The sequence below is a fragment of the Capra hircus genome, chromosome 3 (assembly GCF_001704415.2).
Source record: "Capra hircus breed San Clemente chromosome 3, ASM170441v1, whole genome shotgun sequence".
Taxonomy (NCBI): Eukaryota; Metazoa; Chordata; class Mammalia; order Artiodactyla; family Bovidae; genus Capra; species Capra hircus.
In genome coordinates this window covers 112,357,464-112,376,527 of record NC_030810.1, presented here as the reverse complement: position 1 = coordinate 112,376,527, position 19,064 = coordinate 112,357,464, and the positions used below count along the sequence as shown (strand labels likewise).

Genomic DNA, 19,064 nt, shown 5'->3' with positions numbered 1-19,064 from the left:
TTGACAGATGCAGTTGTATATACATATGGCCACCAGGTCAAATTTAATAATGACAATAATCAAATCTTCTGTATCTTTGCAGATTTTCTTGTCTATGTGGTCGATCAATTATTGAGAGAAGTATGCTAAAATTTCCCACTATGGCAGCAGAAGGTCAATTTTCTCCTGTAGGTCTGTCAGTAATTGTTTACAAGGAATATTACTAGGAACATACTAATTTAGAATTATAATATCTTCCTGGCAAACAACCTTTAAATCAACATGTAGTAGCTAAGTCTAACACTGCTTTTCTCCTTAAAGTATATGTGTCTGATAGTAGGCTTTCTTTTGACTACTATTTGTTTTTTCATCCTCTGACCACCTACTTTTTTGCAGCTTTACGCTTTTAGGTGTTTCTCTTATAAACAGCATAAAGCCGAATTTTGCTTTTCTCCCCAATCCAGTCTGACAATCTTTGCCTTCTATATGCAGAGTTCAGTACATTTCCACTCATTGTGATTACAGAAAATATTCTAGATTCATTTTTACTACAGTATTTTGTGCTTTCATAATTGAGCTGTTTATTTCTCTCTTAATGCCATCTTTTGGAATGAATCTGTCCACCTCATTCCACGATACACTAGACTTAGCAAGGATATACTCTAATTATATTTTGATCAGTTACACCCCTCACAATTAATCAGTTATTATCATCCAGAAATTACAGCAGTCCCCCTTTATCTGTGGTATTGCTTTCTGGAGTTTCAATTATCTGTGGTTAACCACAGTCTGAAGATATCAAATGACAGACTTCCCTGATGGTACAGTGGATAAGCCAACGCAGAGGATATAGGTTTGATCCCTAGTCCAGGAAGCCCCAACTACTGAAGCCTGCTCCCTCTAGGGCCTGCGAGCCACAACTACTGAGCCCCTGGCTGCAACTACTGAAGCCTGCAGGCCCAAGAGCCTCCGATCTACAAGAGAAGCCACCGCAGTAAGAAGCCAGCACACTGCAACTAGAGAGTAGCCCTTGCTTTTTGCAACTAGAGAAAATCTGAGCCCAGCAACAAAGACTCAGTGCAGCCTAAAAAAATTAGAATATTATATGAAACATACTAGAAATAAACAATTATTGTTTTAAATTGCGCGTTGAGTAGCACGATGAAATCTTGAACTGTTCTGCTCAGTCCCACCTTTCAAGATGTCAATTATCCCTTTGCTCAGTGTATCCCACTGGTAAGTCACTTTGCAGACATCTCAGTTACCAGGTCAACTGTCACAGTATTGATAGTGCAGTGTTTGTGCTCAAGTAACCCTCATTTTACTTAGTAATGGCACCAAAGTTCAGGAGCAGGGATGCTGGCAATCTGTATATGCCAAAGAGAAGTCATAAAGTGCTTCCTTTATTTGAAAAGGTAAGGTTCTCTACCTAATAAGAAAAGGGAAAAAATTGTATGATGAGGTTGCTAAGACCTACGTAAGAACAAATCTATCCATGAACCTGCGAAGAAGGGAAAAGAAATCCGTACTAGTTTCATCATCTCAAGCTGCAGAAGTTATGGCCACAGTGTATAAATGCTTAGTTAAAATGGAAAAGGTACTAATTTGTACCATAAGCTATTTTGAGAAACAGCTTTTCTTACATAATTTTTCTTACAGTATATTGTTATAACTGTTCTATTTTATTATTAGTTACTGCTGTTATTCTTACTGTGCCTAGAAATTAAACTTTATCATGGGTATGTACACATGGAAACAACATAGTGTGTATATATATGTGTGTGTGTGTGTGTGTGTGTGTGTGTGTGTGTGTATATATATAGTATTCCATATTATCCATGATTTTAACCATCCATGAGGGGTCTTAGAACATACCCCTCAAGGATAAGTGGGAGGAGCGAATACTAAACTTCTGTCTTGATTTGTTTTAGACACTGTTAATGTTTTATACCATCAACTTATTTTAGCTTCATCCATAAAAGATTTGAACGCTTTCAGTAAATATTTTGGAACTAAAAAAAAAAGTTTCATTCACATTGTTTTTGTTGTTGTTGCTGGCTACTCATTTCTATGTCTCAAAATCTTTTGAGTCCATTTTCCTTCTTCCTTAATACCCTGACACTTCTGAAGAATACAAAAGATTTTGGATGTCCTTCAAATCTGGCTTTATCTAATGTTTCTTCATGATAAAATCCAGGTTACGGATTTTTGGCAAGATTATCCCAAAAGTGATATTGTGCCCTTTCAGTGCATCATATCAGGAGGTACAAGATGTCAGTATGTCTCATGACTGATTATTGATTATGGGTTACTTTGATTATTTAGTTAAGGTTGTATAACCCCATGCCTCTTAATAGCTCTCATGCTTTCCATCTCTATGTTTCTATGTTACATTCTGTATAATTTCTTGAGCTCCATCTTCCCATTTACTATTTCTTTCTCCAAATGTGTCTAATTTTTTGTTTTAACATGTGCATTACTTTTCTAATTTAAACTTTTTAATTATCACATTTTTAGATTTTTTTCAAAATGTCCTGATCAATTCTGATAGTCTTTTGTTCTTTCGTCTTACTTTATCTCCCTCTTTTAACATACTTATATTTTGTATCTATTAATTCAAATATCTGTAGTCTTTCAGCGTTTCACTCTGTAGTTTATTTCCTCCAACTCTTGCTCATGGTAGCCTGTCTCCTGGTGTGTTTAATAATTTGGAGGAGGTGAGGGGATGCGGATTCATGCTCAATTGAAATCCTACCTCTGGCAATTTTTTCAGATGTCTATTTAAAGTGCCTTTCTTTGAGAAGGACTGGCATTTGCTTTGGCCAAGAGACTAGTAGTAGCACCAACAGAGGATCTCTTAAACTAGATTTTTGTCTTGGTTTTTTGGAGACCACACAAGTAGTATAAACTCAGGCTCAAACCTGCATGAGTTAGGGCCTGTGGTAAAGAGAAAATTTTTTTAAAATTCTACTCAAAGTCAAGGTACTTTGCAACACTCCCCCTCTGTGGTATGGTAATCTACTTTTTTTTCTTTTAGCAACCAAGAATGGTATTCTTTGGAAGTCCTGACTTTATTTGGGTGAGGGTAGGAGGGCTTCAGTTGCAACTTTTCACTTTGCGTGGGTCCAGAGCTCTTTCCTGTTCCCAGATGCTAGGCCAAAAGGATAGGAAATAACTCCAGGACAAACACTACTTCCAACGATAGCTTACCAGCATGGAGTCATGTTAGCTCAGTATTTCTGGCTTCCAAGAAATCCTTCCTTTTTCTTCAGTTCAGCCATGAAATAAGAGTTTTGATTTGTTTTTTAACCAAGCATTTTCTGGTATACTAAAATGCAGTTTCTCTATACCTCTAGCCCTCTATATTGCCAAAAACAGAAGTCCTTAAGGTTTTTTTGAATAATGATAGGGAAAAATAATGCTTTAGGATTTAGTAGAAAAGGCAGAGTTTTTAATGATAATTTTAAAAAAGAGATCTGGATTAAATTTCAGGTTCTTTATCAAATATGACTAATAATCATAGAATCAACCTCGATGAGCAGAAAGTGAGAAGAGGGTTTCCTACCAATTCACATTTGTCCTGTTTGGCTATTCACTGCTGCCTAGAGTTACTGTTTTTATAGACCACCCAGAATAGGCCAGATCCTTGAATCCTGTGCCAAAAATTACTAGATGCCTTCTTTACCATCTACACAATATCAATAAGGTCAGAAAAATTAACCCTTTTAAGTCTATTTAGTTTATTTTCTTTTTCGGTGTAATAACTATTCGGGTACACAAAACTCTTCAAACTAGTCAGTTTTGCTTACACATTACTTTGACAAAACTCTCTTACTTTAGACGTAAGATGTATTTACATTTCATCACCAAGTGCCTTCAGGAAATGTTTCTTAAGGCATACCTATATTTGGCAAACGTGTGTTACATATTTTCTCACTTGGACCCATACCAGTAAGGCACAAAAGTTCAATTCTACATTGAACATCTGAAACAACATTAACAACACTATTATGGTAATGTGATCTCTTCTGAAAGAGTTCAGGTTCCTAAATCTAAAATGCTTTTGAAATCTCTGATTAAAATGTCTATTTGTCTGGCTGGACTTAGTTTTGTGGTACCTAAGAAAAGTTGAGTTAGAACTCATGGTCTGTTATTTAAAAGCCTATGCAGTTTCTATACCAATTAAAGCAGAACAATGCTTGCTTTATACACACACACACACACACACACACACACACACACACACGCACACACACACAAGGCCATGGATGTGGAAGTTGTTCAATAAATATCTTCCAGGTGGTACTAATAAGGTTCAACTAGGGAGTTCCTGTTCCTCTGGCAGACTCCCAGCCCTGAGAAGATCCTCTGTCTCGCAGTGAAAAAGACTGCAAACAGTGAGGTCAATTAAGAAATACTTCTGAATAATATACATGATGGAACATCTTCATACCCAACATTTGCTTCAGGGGTAGATTTCAGTCTTTCAAGTCATTGTTGCTCTCTAGCTTTGATATTTCACTGTGCCGAATTTTCTCCGCAAGAAATAATTCCAGCTTTGTATGAGTTTTGTAGCCAGTTTCTTTCCTATTTCCTTCTTGGTGTCTGAGATATTCCAACTTGTTAAGACATTTTGATATTTCTTCATTCCTTCTAGCTCTTCTCTGTTTTTTTATCTTCAGCCTAAGCCTTTTAAACATGTTTTTTAAAATCTGAACAGAAGCCATTACTTCCTGGCTTTCTGTTCTAAAGCCTTCACATAGACAGGCACAGATTTCCTTGGGTTGCTCCTCAGGATTTTCAAGTTTTCAACTTTCTCCCATTCTTAATTACTCTTTTTGTACTATCCATCTAATTTTTTAAACACAAACCTTTATTGATAAATTGAGACCACTATTCCCTCCATCCACAATGGGTCAATCTACTTGCTCATGGAAATAAGCCCAATCCTCTGCTACACCCATCACCTCAGTATCTGTGAAGATCAGTAATTCATTAAAAAATTTTTGTTCCCGTCTTATCTTTCAAATCTCTGTTGACTTATACAGACTTTCACAACAGGACATACCCAACACCATTCTCACTTCCTGCACCAAAATTCCACTGTCTTTATTTGTTCATCAAATGCTACTACAAAAAGTTGCTGTGACTACCATCATCAGAGTTACTGATGTTCCTTCAAGAATATGTTATCTGTACACAATATCTACAAAATATTTTTTCATATTACAGTTGTTTACATATGTGCTTCTCTTACTAGACATGCTTTTATTCATGTTTATATTCCTGGTTCCTTGCTCAGCACTTGGCAAACATCTAAAAATATATGCTGTATGTCTGACTGAAAAAATAATGAGAACCACACCTCATAGAGCCTAGATAACAAATGAAGAACTAAAAGCACATAGCTTTTAAGAAATCATATAAATGTGTATCTCTGGGATTCCATGGTAGTATAGCGGATAGGAATCCACCTGCCAATGGACAGGACATGAATTCGATCCCTAGTCCAGGAAGATTCCACAAGCCATGGACCAACTAAAGCCTGCGTCCCACAATGACTGAGACTGCGGGCTGCAACTACTGAAGCCCATGCACCTAGGCCTGTGCAATGCAACAAAAAAAGCCACCGAAGTAAGAAGCCCATGCACCACAACAAAGAGCAGGCACTGCTCACCACAACCTACATTCATGGAGCTCCATCTGGTACCGAGGGTCCCAGTATAAAATGCTTCATTTTGAGAGCTGCTGATGAGTGCAAAAGAATTGATGCTTTTGAACTTTGGTGTTGGAGAAGACTCTTCTTGGACTGCAAGGAGATCCAATCAGTCCATCCTAAAGGAAATCAGACCTAATATTTATTGGAAGGACTGATGCTGAAGCTGAAGCCCCAATCCTTTGGAAACCTGATGTGAAGAACTGACTCACTGGAAAAGACCCTGATACTAGGAAAGATTGAAGGTGGGAGGAGAAGGGGCTGACAGAGGATGAGACGGTTGGATGGCATCACCGACTTGATGGACATGAGTTTGAGCAAACTCTGGGAGTTGGTGATAGACAGGGAAGCCTGGTTTGCTGCAGTCTGAGGTCACAAAGAGTTGAACACGACTGAGCGACTGAACTAACTGACGACTTCATATTCACTCTACAGTAATCTAATTCACTTTTTTCAAGGAATTTAATTACATTCAAGTTTCTAAATCAGGATGACAAAGTTTTGATTAGCACATCTCTTGTCTCCTATATTAATCAAGAGATAGATCTTCTTGAATAAAGAAGTCACACTCCTTGGAACTTACCTAATGCTTCAATGGTTAAGAATCTGCCTTGCAGTGCAGGGCACAGGGCTTCGATCCCTGGTTGGGGAGCTAAGATCCCACATGCTATGGGACAGCTAAGCCCACAACAACTACTGAGCCCACACATGCACACTGGAACCCTTGTGACACAACTATGGGGCCCACATGCCACAACTAGAAAGCCCGTGCACCACAATGAAAGATCCTGCATGCCGCAACTAAGACCTGATGCAGTGAAATAAATAAATACTTTTTAAAAAAAGAAAAAGGAGTCCAGTTTTCAAACACAAAAACAAAATAATTTTAATATAAAAGATACGGGTAAAATGTCAAAAATCAATAATGAAAATAGCAGTAAAAAAATTTTTTTAATAATTCAAATGCTTATTTCAGGTATCTCTTCAGCATATTTTATGTAACTTGTCTAGTATAGCGTCAACTTTCAAAAATAAGTCAACTTGGAATTGACTTTTCACTGAGTTGTCTTAGTTAACTAATTAAAAAGCTAGGTCTCTGGGACTCCATGAAGAGATTTCAAATGCTCTGGGGAATTGTGCTAACATCAAACAACAACAAAACTCCAATATGAAATCGACTTTATTTTTAAAAAACAACTACATAGAAATAAAATGGGAATGACCTGGTTTGGCCATCAAACATGTTTGATCAACATCAAACATGCTGATCAAACTATTATACTATTTTCTCTGTTTAAAATCTTCATAAATAAAAAAGAGATTATTATCAACTTACAATTCCTTTCCGTTCTCAACTAATTTTAACACAGATTTTACTCCTATCCCTAATAAGTCTGCTTTCCAAGATTACCACTGACCTGCTAATCACCAAATTCAGTATTCTCATCTCAGTTTTCAGCCTCTCCCAAGCCCTCAACATGTGATACCATGGCTCAAGCCCCTCCTGAAACTCTTTTCATCCTTGGCTTCAGAAAATCATTTTCTTCTCATTCTGTCCCCAATTCTGTTCACTGAGAGTCTTTCCCTGGGTCTATCTATTGTTCATGCTGAGTCACTCAGATTCTTCTTATTCTTCTTCGTCTATTTTTCTCCTTGGATAATCTCAGCTACTACTAACATCTCTATCTATCTATCAGATAATTGGTAGGAAGGGATTGGGGGAAGGAGGAGAAGGGGCCAACAGAGGATGAGATGGCTGGATGGCATCACTGACTCGATGCACATGAGTCTGGCTGAAGTCTGGGAGTTGATGATGGACAGGGAGGCCTGGCGTGCTGCAATTCATGGGGTCACAAAGAGTCAGACACGACTGAGCGACTGAACTGAACTAAACTGAACTGAATATCTAATCATTACCTCAGATTTCCCAATATCTAGTCACTATCTCAAATTTATACTAACAATAAAAACCATTATTTTCTATCATGAAACTATTCATCTTTATATGTTGGCTACTTCATATGAGAGTATCACCATTCGGTCTCTCAAGAGAGAAATTTTGGAATTATGTTTACTGTCTCTTTTCTTCCTCACATTCCACACTGTAATAATCATCAAATCCCATCAGAGATGTACCCTGGGATAGGTCATCCTTTCCATCCCCATAGTCCAAGTTTAGACTCTCATCTCTTGCTTTACATACATCAACAGAATCCCATGCTGTCTCTGTCAATAGTTTCTCCTCCATCCAAACCATTTTCAATAACACACCCTCAGAGTCATTTTAGTCGTCTTCCTGAGATACGAAACTGACTATGTTACCCTCTGCCTAAAAACCCAGGAATGACTGGTTTATAGTAGCACTGTATATAGCAGCATACTAAGCCCTTCATTATCTGGCCTCCCTTATATCACTAGCTGTATTTCCTCACACACACTTCCACATACATAAAATGCACCAGATTTTTCACTTTTTTTCTGAACTTGTCAGCCATTTCGTAACTGTGCCTTTTATCATGCTGCTCCCTCAGGATGCCTTTCCCGTACTTTCCACCAGGCAAACGATCATCATACTTTAAGATTCAGCTTCCTCTCTGGGATTTCCCTCATCATTCCAGCGTTCAACAAAAGAAAGTGTTTTGAGCATCTATCAATAAGACATGAAGATTCTCCTCCAGGAACGCGCATTCTCGTTTATATTCTTTCAGCACTTCATTCACACTGAAGGTATGACCTTTTTCACACTATGCTACAGTCATCCTTTCACATGTCTCTCCTCCCAGCTGGATCACGAGATCTTTAAAGGCATGGCCCCTGTCTAACTACTCTTTGACTCCCCAACATCTAGGATGCTGATTTTGTTCATGTGTAGAGTATGCCACAGTTAGTGGGAATCTGAAAAAGATGATTTTTAAGATCCCTTTGAATTCTAGTATTCTATGATTTCAACATAAATGCAGCATTTCTTAGTTGTGATTTAGCTGAAAACCTGTGTCAAAAACAGCTAGAATGCTTAAAATATTTATATTAATTCCTGTTCCAAACCTACTGAAGAGGAAACAGAATTACTGTTCTAGTTAGGGAGGAAGTCATTCAGGTGCCTTATAATCACTGACACTCAGGTATCATAGTATTGAGGGAGGAAATATTATAATTACAGTTTAAAGGTAAGTAATTGAGGCATAGAGAGATTAAGTAACTTGAATAAGGCAACAAAGTTACTAAGTGGGGAAGCTAGGATTTGAACTCAGTCTAATTTCAAGGTCCATGATCTTTCTCAGTTCAGTATTCTGCTTTATCAGTGCTCTGTTTAATAACTCAAGGCTTCTTTCATTTAAAAAAAAAAAAAACATGAACTTTACTTTCTGCCAGACCTACATGAAGAACAAGAAAGAGGAACCAATCTTTTTTCTGTTATCTTGCCTCTGAGGAGGAAAAAACAAATCCATTTTTCCCTAGCTTATGACTACAGTAAAAATAATAAATAATAAGAATTCAAATTTCTAGCATTAGTATCCAAAACAAATATCTATACACTTACCTCATGGGTCCATAGTTCAGTATTACAAATGCCAGAACTATCATTACACAGATAGCTCTTCGCTTCGGACTAGGAACTTTAAGCCTCTGGTTCTAAAGAAAATGATCATTATTAAATACAATTGAATTACACACCAGTTTCACAAAAAGCAACATCTAAGATAATAACTTTCCTGTTTACCAGTTATGAGAATGCTTAAATGAAAACCAAAATGCAAATATGAGGAAAGAGTACTTTTCAAAAGACTAAGGAGAGGAGTAGGAGAGAAGAGACACAGCAACCCTTGTTGTAGAGGCCTCTTCACCCAAAAGGAAGAATTCAACAATTTTATGTTTTTATGAATCTTCAAAGAATCCCAAGGCACTGTACTTTAGTAATTTGCCTCTCTCTTAAATCACTCTTTTCAGTAACATAATGGAACATTCCCATGTGCTCAGGGCAAGATAGAAAGAGCAATGCAAGAAGCCAGTCTCCAGGGGATTCCCTGGCGGTCCAGTGGTCAGGACTCCACACTTCCACTGCAGGGAGCATGGGTTTGGTCCCTGGTCAGGGAATGAAGATCCCATGTGCTGCCCTGCACAGTCAAACAAAAAAGTCCCATTCACCGGGCAGAGGAATCTGTTTGGTTTAAGAAAGCACGCGGTAGGAAATTCTGAAAGCAGCAGAGTTCATGAACAGAATTAAGATGATTAGCCTCACTGGGATGCATAGCCACAAAATACAAAGTATAGTATAGTGGTTGGGTGAACTGGGAACACATTAAATTTTTAAATTTTAGGGAAGACCTAGTGGGACTGCTTGGGAGACCTGATGTGATTCATTTAGTCAAAAAAAAAAAAAAAAAAAATAACAAACACCCAACAGAGAAAGGGTGCTATGATAATAAGGGAGAAGAAACCCAGGAAAAGGAGACAATTTTTATACACAGCTTGGGAGGTACAATTCAAAAGCTCCTCTTTCCAACACTTTATCCTTACTACAAATGTTTTTGGGCTTATTGTGCCTGCCTTTTCCTATTATTATTTTATAAAATTTAATTTAAAATGTAAAATTTCCAATTGCTTTATCAGGAAAAAAAAATACTTCAACCCATCATCTCGCCTCTATCACTAACTAGTACTCACCTCTGATACAACTTCATCCAGTTGCCGCTTCAGTGAACCATTCTCTTTCTTCAGCTTCTCATTCTCCAAAAGGGCTGCCTTTAACCTTGCCTCTAAGCCTAGCATGTATTCTTTCTTCTTCTTGCGGGACTGACAAGCTGACTCTCGATTTTTAATCATACGTTGCTGTCTCCTTAGCACAGCAATCTAGGAAAAGTTACAGTAAATCAAAAATAGTTGGATTTTAGAATCAGATCAGTGAAGAATATACTGATTTTTATAATTATTTTTAAACAAAGTGTTCAAAAGATAGCTCACTGGTTGTTTTTTAAAAAAATACTCAAATGAAATAAACTGAAATCAAATGATTAAATAAGGCCTTCTAAAACCTGTTAAATGATTTCTTCTGGTGTTTTCACCAGAAATAAGACTTATTTATTGATAAATAAGATTTATTTATTGATCTTCCCATTTTCCCTTTAGAAATACTATATATATGTATACATACAGCTTTAATCTATATCACAGGCCCTGAATTACTTGACTGTTTTTCAGAACCATCTATCCAGTTACTTATAGGGCCACTTCTGCTGGTAGAGCTACCATCACTTCAAATTCACCATTTGCCAACTGAATTCATTACCTCCCTCTACCTATTCTTTAAAACCTACTGATCTTCTATCAATGGTATCTCTTAGGATATAAAGGAAGGTGTGACCAGTAACTTATTTTTCTTTCATTCACAAACATATTAACTCATCTCCAGACTACTGCAACAACAGCCTTCTAACTACTTCAACTGGCTTCAAGCTCCTTCTGTGTACCATTTTTAAGATAACTTTCTTCTCCTAAAAACATTTTAATCTTGCTACTCCATTGCAAAAGCAAGCTAGTCATGTATTTTACCTACCTACCTTTGCTTTCAAAATCTTCCATAATGTGACCACTTTCCTAACTCTACAACTGCTCACACCACACCTTCCAATCAAGGTTATTCCATGATCTTCACACATATCTAACTTGTTCCTTTAATCATACTGTGTGTTCTGATTTAGAATGCTATCTCCTCTACTAAGCTAATTCTAAGGACCATCCAAACTCTTAATTATGATAGACCACTTGGAGTTTTTAATATTGTCTGAATTACTTATGCTCTTATAATTCAGAAGATACAGCTGAATGCTCTGTTTCAAAAATGCTGACTTTTTCTCTCTTTTCCTAGATTTTATACCTTGGAAGCCAAAACTATGTGATATGACCCACAACATCTACCATAATCAAAACTTACTGACCAAAATTATTTTTGTTATATTTTATAAACAAAGATGTGAAACGTGTTTTAGCATTAGTCTATTTCAGAGAGAATGTGAGATAGTAAAATAAAAAGAACCAAATAATACTAAATTTATTATTGTGAGTATAGAGATGACAGAATTTCTGACTTCTCTGTTTTGTAAAGGACTTTTAAAAAACTAAACATTTTACTGCGGCTGTTTAATAACTTTTACTGAGATACATAAATAAAACTAAATAATTTAATGCTGATTTCTTTTGAAATAACAATGCAATTTCCATCCCATACTACAGTTTCTAGAAATAGAGGTATACCAAATCCAACTGAGCAATCAGACTCCATAAGGAAAAAAAAAAGAATCCACAAGGAAAAGAAATATTACATGAGATGTCAAGAAGTGTATCTCCCTCCCCTTTTCTTTCTCTTTTAACTGAAACATCACAAGAATGCTGAATCCTATAACCATCAATCTACAAAGCTTCCCTGTGGCATAGCTATCCCACTCTTCAATAATGCCGAGCACACACACAGAGCAGCGTCAAGTCATGACGGATTCAATTATTCAACAATTTCAAGCTGTTTTCTGGAAATGCCACTTTGTTCGATCTACTATTACTCTTAGTGATCTTCATTGTTACTGAGAATGCCAGTGTCCATAGCTGATACTTAACACAAGAGTGCTGAAGTACACAGAATGCTGAGCAGGCTCATAAAAGAGAAGGCTCCCAGATGGAAGAGCTTATACTAAAAGTTGGATAAAAGGTAACCTTACTTATTTAAAGGCTGATTAATGTATGGACTCTGGGGAGGCGTACACATGGCACACTACTTAATAAATTTCAAACAGGATTAGGGATTTCTATAAACAATAAAAGCACCTGCATATTATACAGCATAAAGTTTCAAAGGCTGTCAGTGCACATGCCTCATACTAAAAAAACGAAAACCACCTGTAGCCAAATATTCACTTCTTCCCGTAGAAAGAGATAACAATACTTCTGAAAATGCAGTAAATACTCACTATTACCAATAAATACAAAGGATGAATACAGTAAAAATATATGAAGTCCATAGGAAACTCCAAACACAGAGCTCCAACTTTACATCTCAGCAAGCTATATTCAGCTAACTGAATAAAATATTTAAATTAGTCTGTATTTTTGAGGGTAAAAGAAATTAAATAAAATTTCAGATTAAACATATGCATACTGTTTGTTTGTCTGTTTGACAGGGGAGGATATTTTAAAAGAAAAAAAGGACTACCTGTAATTACTGTTCTGTAAACTGATTTTTTTCCCATACAACATATCATGATCACCTTTGACATGCCGTGAGAATGGCAGCACAGTATTTCAACTATATTGATGCTCCATCAAACATTTAATTAACCTCCTCTTGTTGAAATTGTTATAGTTTTCAAGATTCTTTAAAATAAGGCTCATCATTCGATACTGTTAGAGTAGAAGAATCAAGGCTAGAGTTTAGGGCAGTTAATTCCAAGACCAGCTACTTACACAACAGCTCCACGCTGCTTTTAAATACCAAACAGGAAGTCCTGCATTACAGTATGGAACTCTAAACTCAGTGAACTGTGTGGTTACTTTACTTACGCGCCTGTTTGAAATTGAAGGCTTATGGAACTGCTTGTATCTGGAAGCTTACCCTCCTCTTGTTAGCAGTCTACAAACATAAAATCAATACTCTGGCCCATTAATCAATTGACACATCTCCCTGTGGGCGTATAAGATGATTCAGCATGACTGAGATGAGTGAACAGCTAGCCAGTCCCTGCTTCTGATCACCCTGCCTTCAGACAACTCTTTCACCAAGCATTATGCCTTGGAAAAGGAAAAACTCCAAAGCAGAAAAATACTCTCCCTTTAGTGCCACTGCACTATAAAACATAGTGTTTCATTATTAAACATTTATTTGACTGTAAGAAAGACTCTCACAACTGCCATATGACCCAGCAATCCCACTGCTGGGCATACACACCGAGGAAGCCAGAATTGAAAGAGAAACATGTACCCCAATGTTCACCGCAGCACTGTTTATAATAGCCAGCACATGGAAGCAACCTAGATGTCCATCAGCAGATGAATGGATAAGAAAGCTGTGGTACATATACACAATGGAGTATTACTCAGCCATTAAAAAGAATACATTTGAATCAGTTCTAATGAGGTGGATGAAACTGGAGCCTATTATACAGAGTGACGTAAGTCAGAAAGAAAAACACCAATACAGTATACTAACGCATATATATGGAATTTAGAAAGATGGTAACGATGACCCTATATGCGAGACAGCAAAGGAGACCCAGATGTAAAGCAGTCTTTTGGACTCTGTGTGAGAAGGCAAGGGTGGGATGATTTGGGAGAATGGCATTGAAACATGTATATTAACATTTGTGAAAGGATCACCAGTCCAGGTTCGATGCATGATACAGGGTGCTCAGGGCTGGTCCACTGGGATGACCCAGAGGGATGGTATGTGGAGAGAGGTGGGAGGGAGGGTTAGGATGGGGAACACATATAAGGATTCATGTCAATGCATGGCAAAAGCACTACAATACTGTAAAGTAATTAGCCTCCAATTAAAATAAATTTATATTTTTAAAAAAAGAGTCTCATAAAAGGAGAACTTTCACAAACAGACAAATACTTTTTGAAGGTTGGACCAATTAAAGAGTCAAAATCCTAAGCTCTTTGCATTATGTTTCATTTTAAGTTACTGATAAACACTATAAGATATGTTCTTCTTACAAATAAAATAGACTGTTTAGACCCTTGATTCTGTGACAATGCTAAAAAATGAGCTTCGAAGTCCTAAATGGCTATAAAGATATTAAAACATTTTACCACTAAGAAATACATCCCAACATCTCACACAAGCTCAGGACAGATCATGTATTGGTAACATACAGGTGAATGAACCACTAGGTTACTATATATCTATCAGTTCTAATTCTCATTTTGCTGAATCTTTCTCTCTTCATTATATCAAGCAAAACTTTATTCAATTAAATAAAAAAGAAATAAACTTCATCTACTGGAAATTGACACTTTAATCCTCTAAAGGTCTCATCCAATCCAAAAACAAAATGGTTCTAGTACCAATGTTAAACATGTGTGCTTAATTACCATGTAGCACAATAATGACTACTGTATCATAAAATATGGATGCTATTAACTTTGCTGTTTTATCTGATTCCAGACTGTTCAAATAAAGTCAATCTTTATACTTTGTCTCACAAAACTTAAAACCATCTGCTTGAATTTTTTTCTTAATTAAGAGAATACATTTGTAGAGAGAGAGAAAAGGGAACAGCAAGTTTCAAGATATGGATAATTTGAAGTTGGCACTGCGTCAGGGCTGCCTTGTAAGCCTCACTGACAGAGCACAGAGTAAAGACCCCAGTGCTGAACTGAGGGAAGGCCAAGGTCTGAAGCCTAACTCCATTATCACAGGTCCTATGATGGAGGTGAGGATCAGCTTTAATGGACATGAAGGTTCTCTGTAAACTAATGTGCCACACACATGCCACACTGTGCCAAGTTGCTCCAGTCATATCCGACTCTGCCACCCCAGAGACTGTCACCCACCACGCTCCTCTATCCATGGGATTCTCTAGGCAAGAATACTGCCATGGGTTGCCAGTTCCTCCTCCATAGGATCTTCCAGACCCAGGGATCAAACTCATGTCTCCTGTGGCTCCTGCATTGCAGGCAGATTTTTTACCTTGCCTGGAGAATCCCAGGGACAGAGGAGCTTATTGGGCTGCCATCTATGGGGTCGCACAGAGTCAGACACGACTGAAGCGACTTAGTAGCAGCAGCAAGCTGTAAGTTGGGCTCCAAAGTCACTGTAGATGTTGACGGCAGCCATGAAATTAAAAGACGCTTACTCCTTGGAAAGAAAGTTATGACCAACCTCGATAGCATACTAAAAAGCAGAGACATTACTTTGCCAACAAAGGTCCATCTAGTCAAGGCTATGGTTTTTCCAGTGGTCATGTATGGATGTGAGAGTTGGACTGTGAAGAAAGCTGAGTGCTGAAGAATTGATGCTTTTGAACTGTAGTGTTGGAGAAGACTCTTGAGAGTCCCTTGGACTGCAAGGAGATCCAACCAGTCCATTCTAAAGGAGATCAGTCCTGGGTGTTCATTGGAAGGACTGATGCTAAAGCTGAAACTCCAATACTTCGGCCACCTCGTGTGAAGAGCTGACTCATTGGAAAAGACTCTGATGCTGGGAGGGATTGGGGGCAGGAGGAGAAGGGGACGACAGAGGATGAGATGGCTGGATGGCATCACTGACTCGATGGAGGTGAGTTTGGGTGAACTCCAGGAGTTGGTGATGGACAGGGAGGCCTGGCGTGCTGCGATTCATAGGGTCGCAAAGAGGTGGACACAACTGAGCGACTGAACTGAACTGAAGCTGTAAGTTTCACTAAAAAGAAACATCCTGCAGCTATGAATAAACTGGCTGAGGAAACAAAAATTCTTAATTCTATCAACAATGTGCCTCAGAGATACTCTGATAAACTGTTCAACTAAAGTAATATTGCAAATATCTGCCTTCATTCCAGCTCTTATTTTTACAGATTTCAAATATTAAATATCAGATTAAAACAGAAACAGACAAAATCTGGAAATCCCATTTAATTCATACAAAAGCAGAAAACCAGAGCCTAAGAATAAAAATCTAATTCACTCTCCTCCCAAGATCCCTCAGTCTGCTCTTTATTCTGTATTTATCAGGACCCTCATTTGCCTGAGAAGGCCATTAGGAGGTTTTATGCACTTACAACAAAGTGTCTGGTACATACCACTTCATCAATATCAGCCATCTAAGTAATATGGCCTTGACTGAAATATTTAACCAATTGATTCATTCAATGGTAAAATGGGAACAAAGCCCGCTTTACAAGGATTTTGAGAGAATCAAATAGGACTATGTGAAAATAAATGTGAAGTATTTATCAAAACTATATTGGAGAAGAGCTGAACTTCTCAGAAGCGTCAAAATGACAAAGGCTATGGGAATGCTCCAGATTGAAAGAAGTCAAAGAGACATGACATCTCAGTGCAGTATGACCCTACAGGGATCCTATATTGGAGGGGGAAAAACTCAAGTGATAAAACTGTCATACTGACAGCTGAAAAAAGTAGTTTACAAACACAAATTTATGAAGGTGATAACTGCACTGTGGGTATGTAAGAGAATATCCCTATTCTGAGGAAATACACACTGACATATTTAAGGGTAAAGAACTATAAGGTATGTAACTTACTGTAAAATAGGTCAGGAAAAAAATGTGTGCGTGTGTATATATACACACAGATGGATAATAGGCAGATAAATAAAACTAACTGATAAAGCAAATGTGCTAAAATGTTAACAACAGGTGAATCCAGGGACATGGGTGTTCTTTGCACTAGTTTTGTTTTTACAACTTTTTAAAATTTGAAATTATTACCATATACAAGGTCTGGTACACACACACACACACACACACACACACACAAGACTGCAGCACAAACATGACACTAAGGAGCTACAGGGAAAGGAAAAAGGATCTTCCTTTAGAACTCATAATCAAGGGTGGTAAGAGCCACAGAAAATGTTGACCATAACAGGTTTAATCTTTGAGTATTATTTGTTAACCACCTTGAACCAGTCAAAAGTTCTCTTCTGTTAACAATTAATATTATTTCACACATTTGTAGAACAGTAATGTTCTGGAGAATGCACACCTTCAGGACTATATAGCCAATGATACTTTCATTGAAATAATTTGTCATTTTTCTTTGTAAATTATCTATTCACTTATTTTGTCCATTTGGTTGTTGGGTTAACTTGGATCTTTCTGATTTGTAAACACTCTTTATATACTAAAAATTATTTTTAAAAGACTACAAAAACTTGCACATGAATTTTCAAAGCAGCATTATTCCTAAAAGCCTAAAAGTGGAGACCACCCAAATGTCCAACTGATCAATGTATAACCCAAACATGGTATATCTGAAAAATGGCCTATTATTTGGCCATAAAAAGGAGTAAACATTGACATATACCACACAAATACATATTGAAAAATACTGTGCTAAGTGAAAGAAGTCAGACACAAAAGCTACATCATGTATAATTCTATTGATATGAAATATCCAGGATAGGCAACTCCATACAGAAAGCAGCCTTCCCTAATAACTCAGTTGGTAAAGAATCTACCTGCAGTGCAGGAGACCCTGGTTCAATTCTTGGGTCAGGAAGATCCGCTGGAGAAAGAACAGGCTACCCACTCCAGCATTCTTGGGCTTCTCTTGTGGCTCAGCTGGTCAAGAATCCACTTGCAATGTGGGAGACCTGGGTTTGATCCCTGGGATGGGAAGATCCCCTGGAGAAGGGAAAGGCTACCCACTCCAGTATTCTGGCCTGGAGAATTCCATGGACAGTATAGTCCAGGGAGTCACAAAGAGTCAGACACAACTGAGCATCTTTCACTTTCCCTTATATAGAAAGCAGATTAGGAAGTAGCTGTCAGGGGTTGAAGAGGATGGCAGATGAGGAATGACTGCTAACAGGAATGGAGTTTCTTTTTAGGGTGATGAAATATCCTAGAATTAAACATCAGTAACAGCTGCATAACTCTGAGAATATACTAAGCAATCACCAAATAGCACATTTTAAAAGGGTGAACTCAGACTTCCCTGGTGGTCAGTGGCTAAGAATCCACCTGCCAGTGCAGGAGACATGAGTTTGATGCTTGGTGCGGTAGGATTTCACATGCGGCGGGGCAACCAAACCCACGTGCCACAACTACTGAAGCCCAAGCACCCCAGGGCCCGTGCTCGGCAACAGGAGAAGCCGCCACAGTCAGAAGTCCACGCACTGCCACGAGAGAGCAGCCCCCACTTGCTGCACCTAGGGAAAGCCTGTGCACAGCAACGAAGACCCAGCAAAGCCAAAGAAAGTAAACAATTTTTAAAAATAAAAAGGTAAACTCCATAGTATATGAATTTTAGCCCAACTAAGCTATCAAAAAACCCCAAGCAAACAAGGACTTTCATTCACCTCAAAAGGCCATGGAAGGCAGAAGCTAAGGACTCTCTTTCCAGACAAATGTACATGCATACAAAGTATTACAAGCAATTAAGCAGGGAGCAGAGTGAGGTGAAGAAAAGGGAACTTGTTTATGGAAACACTGAAACCTATTGACGGGTTCCATTAAGAAACCCTATGACTGTCATTCGTACACACTTAAAGTAGAAGAACAAATTACAACTACCCCTAAGGCGAAAAACTACCTAGCCTCTGATGCTCTAGTTTCAGTTCTAAGAATTTCTCCTACAGACATACTTTCATATGAACAAAGTGAAATAAGTACCAAGTTATTCAATGGAGGAATGTTTACAAAGAAAAAAAAAA

General features: G+C 37.8%; 1 protein-coding gene across 1 annotated transcript in view; it reads right to left on the bottom strand.

Moving 5' to 3' along the window:
* Positions 1 to 19,064, bottom strand: part of ATF6 (activating transcription factor 6) — a 243,699-nt gene that overhangs the window by 175,409 nt on the left and 49,226 nt on the right. The window contains exons 8-9 of the mRNA XM_018046547.1: positions 10,361 to 10,546; positions 9,237 to 9,328 (exon numbers count right to left, since the gene is read on the bottom strand). Of these exons, the coding sequence (XP_017902036.1) occupies positions 9,237 to 9,328; positions 10,361 to 10,546 (278 nt within the window). The remainder of the gene's footprint in view (positions 1 to 9,236; positions 9,329 to 10,360; positions 10,547 to 19,064) is intronic.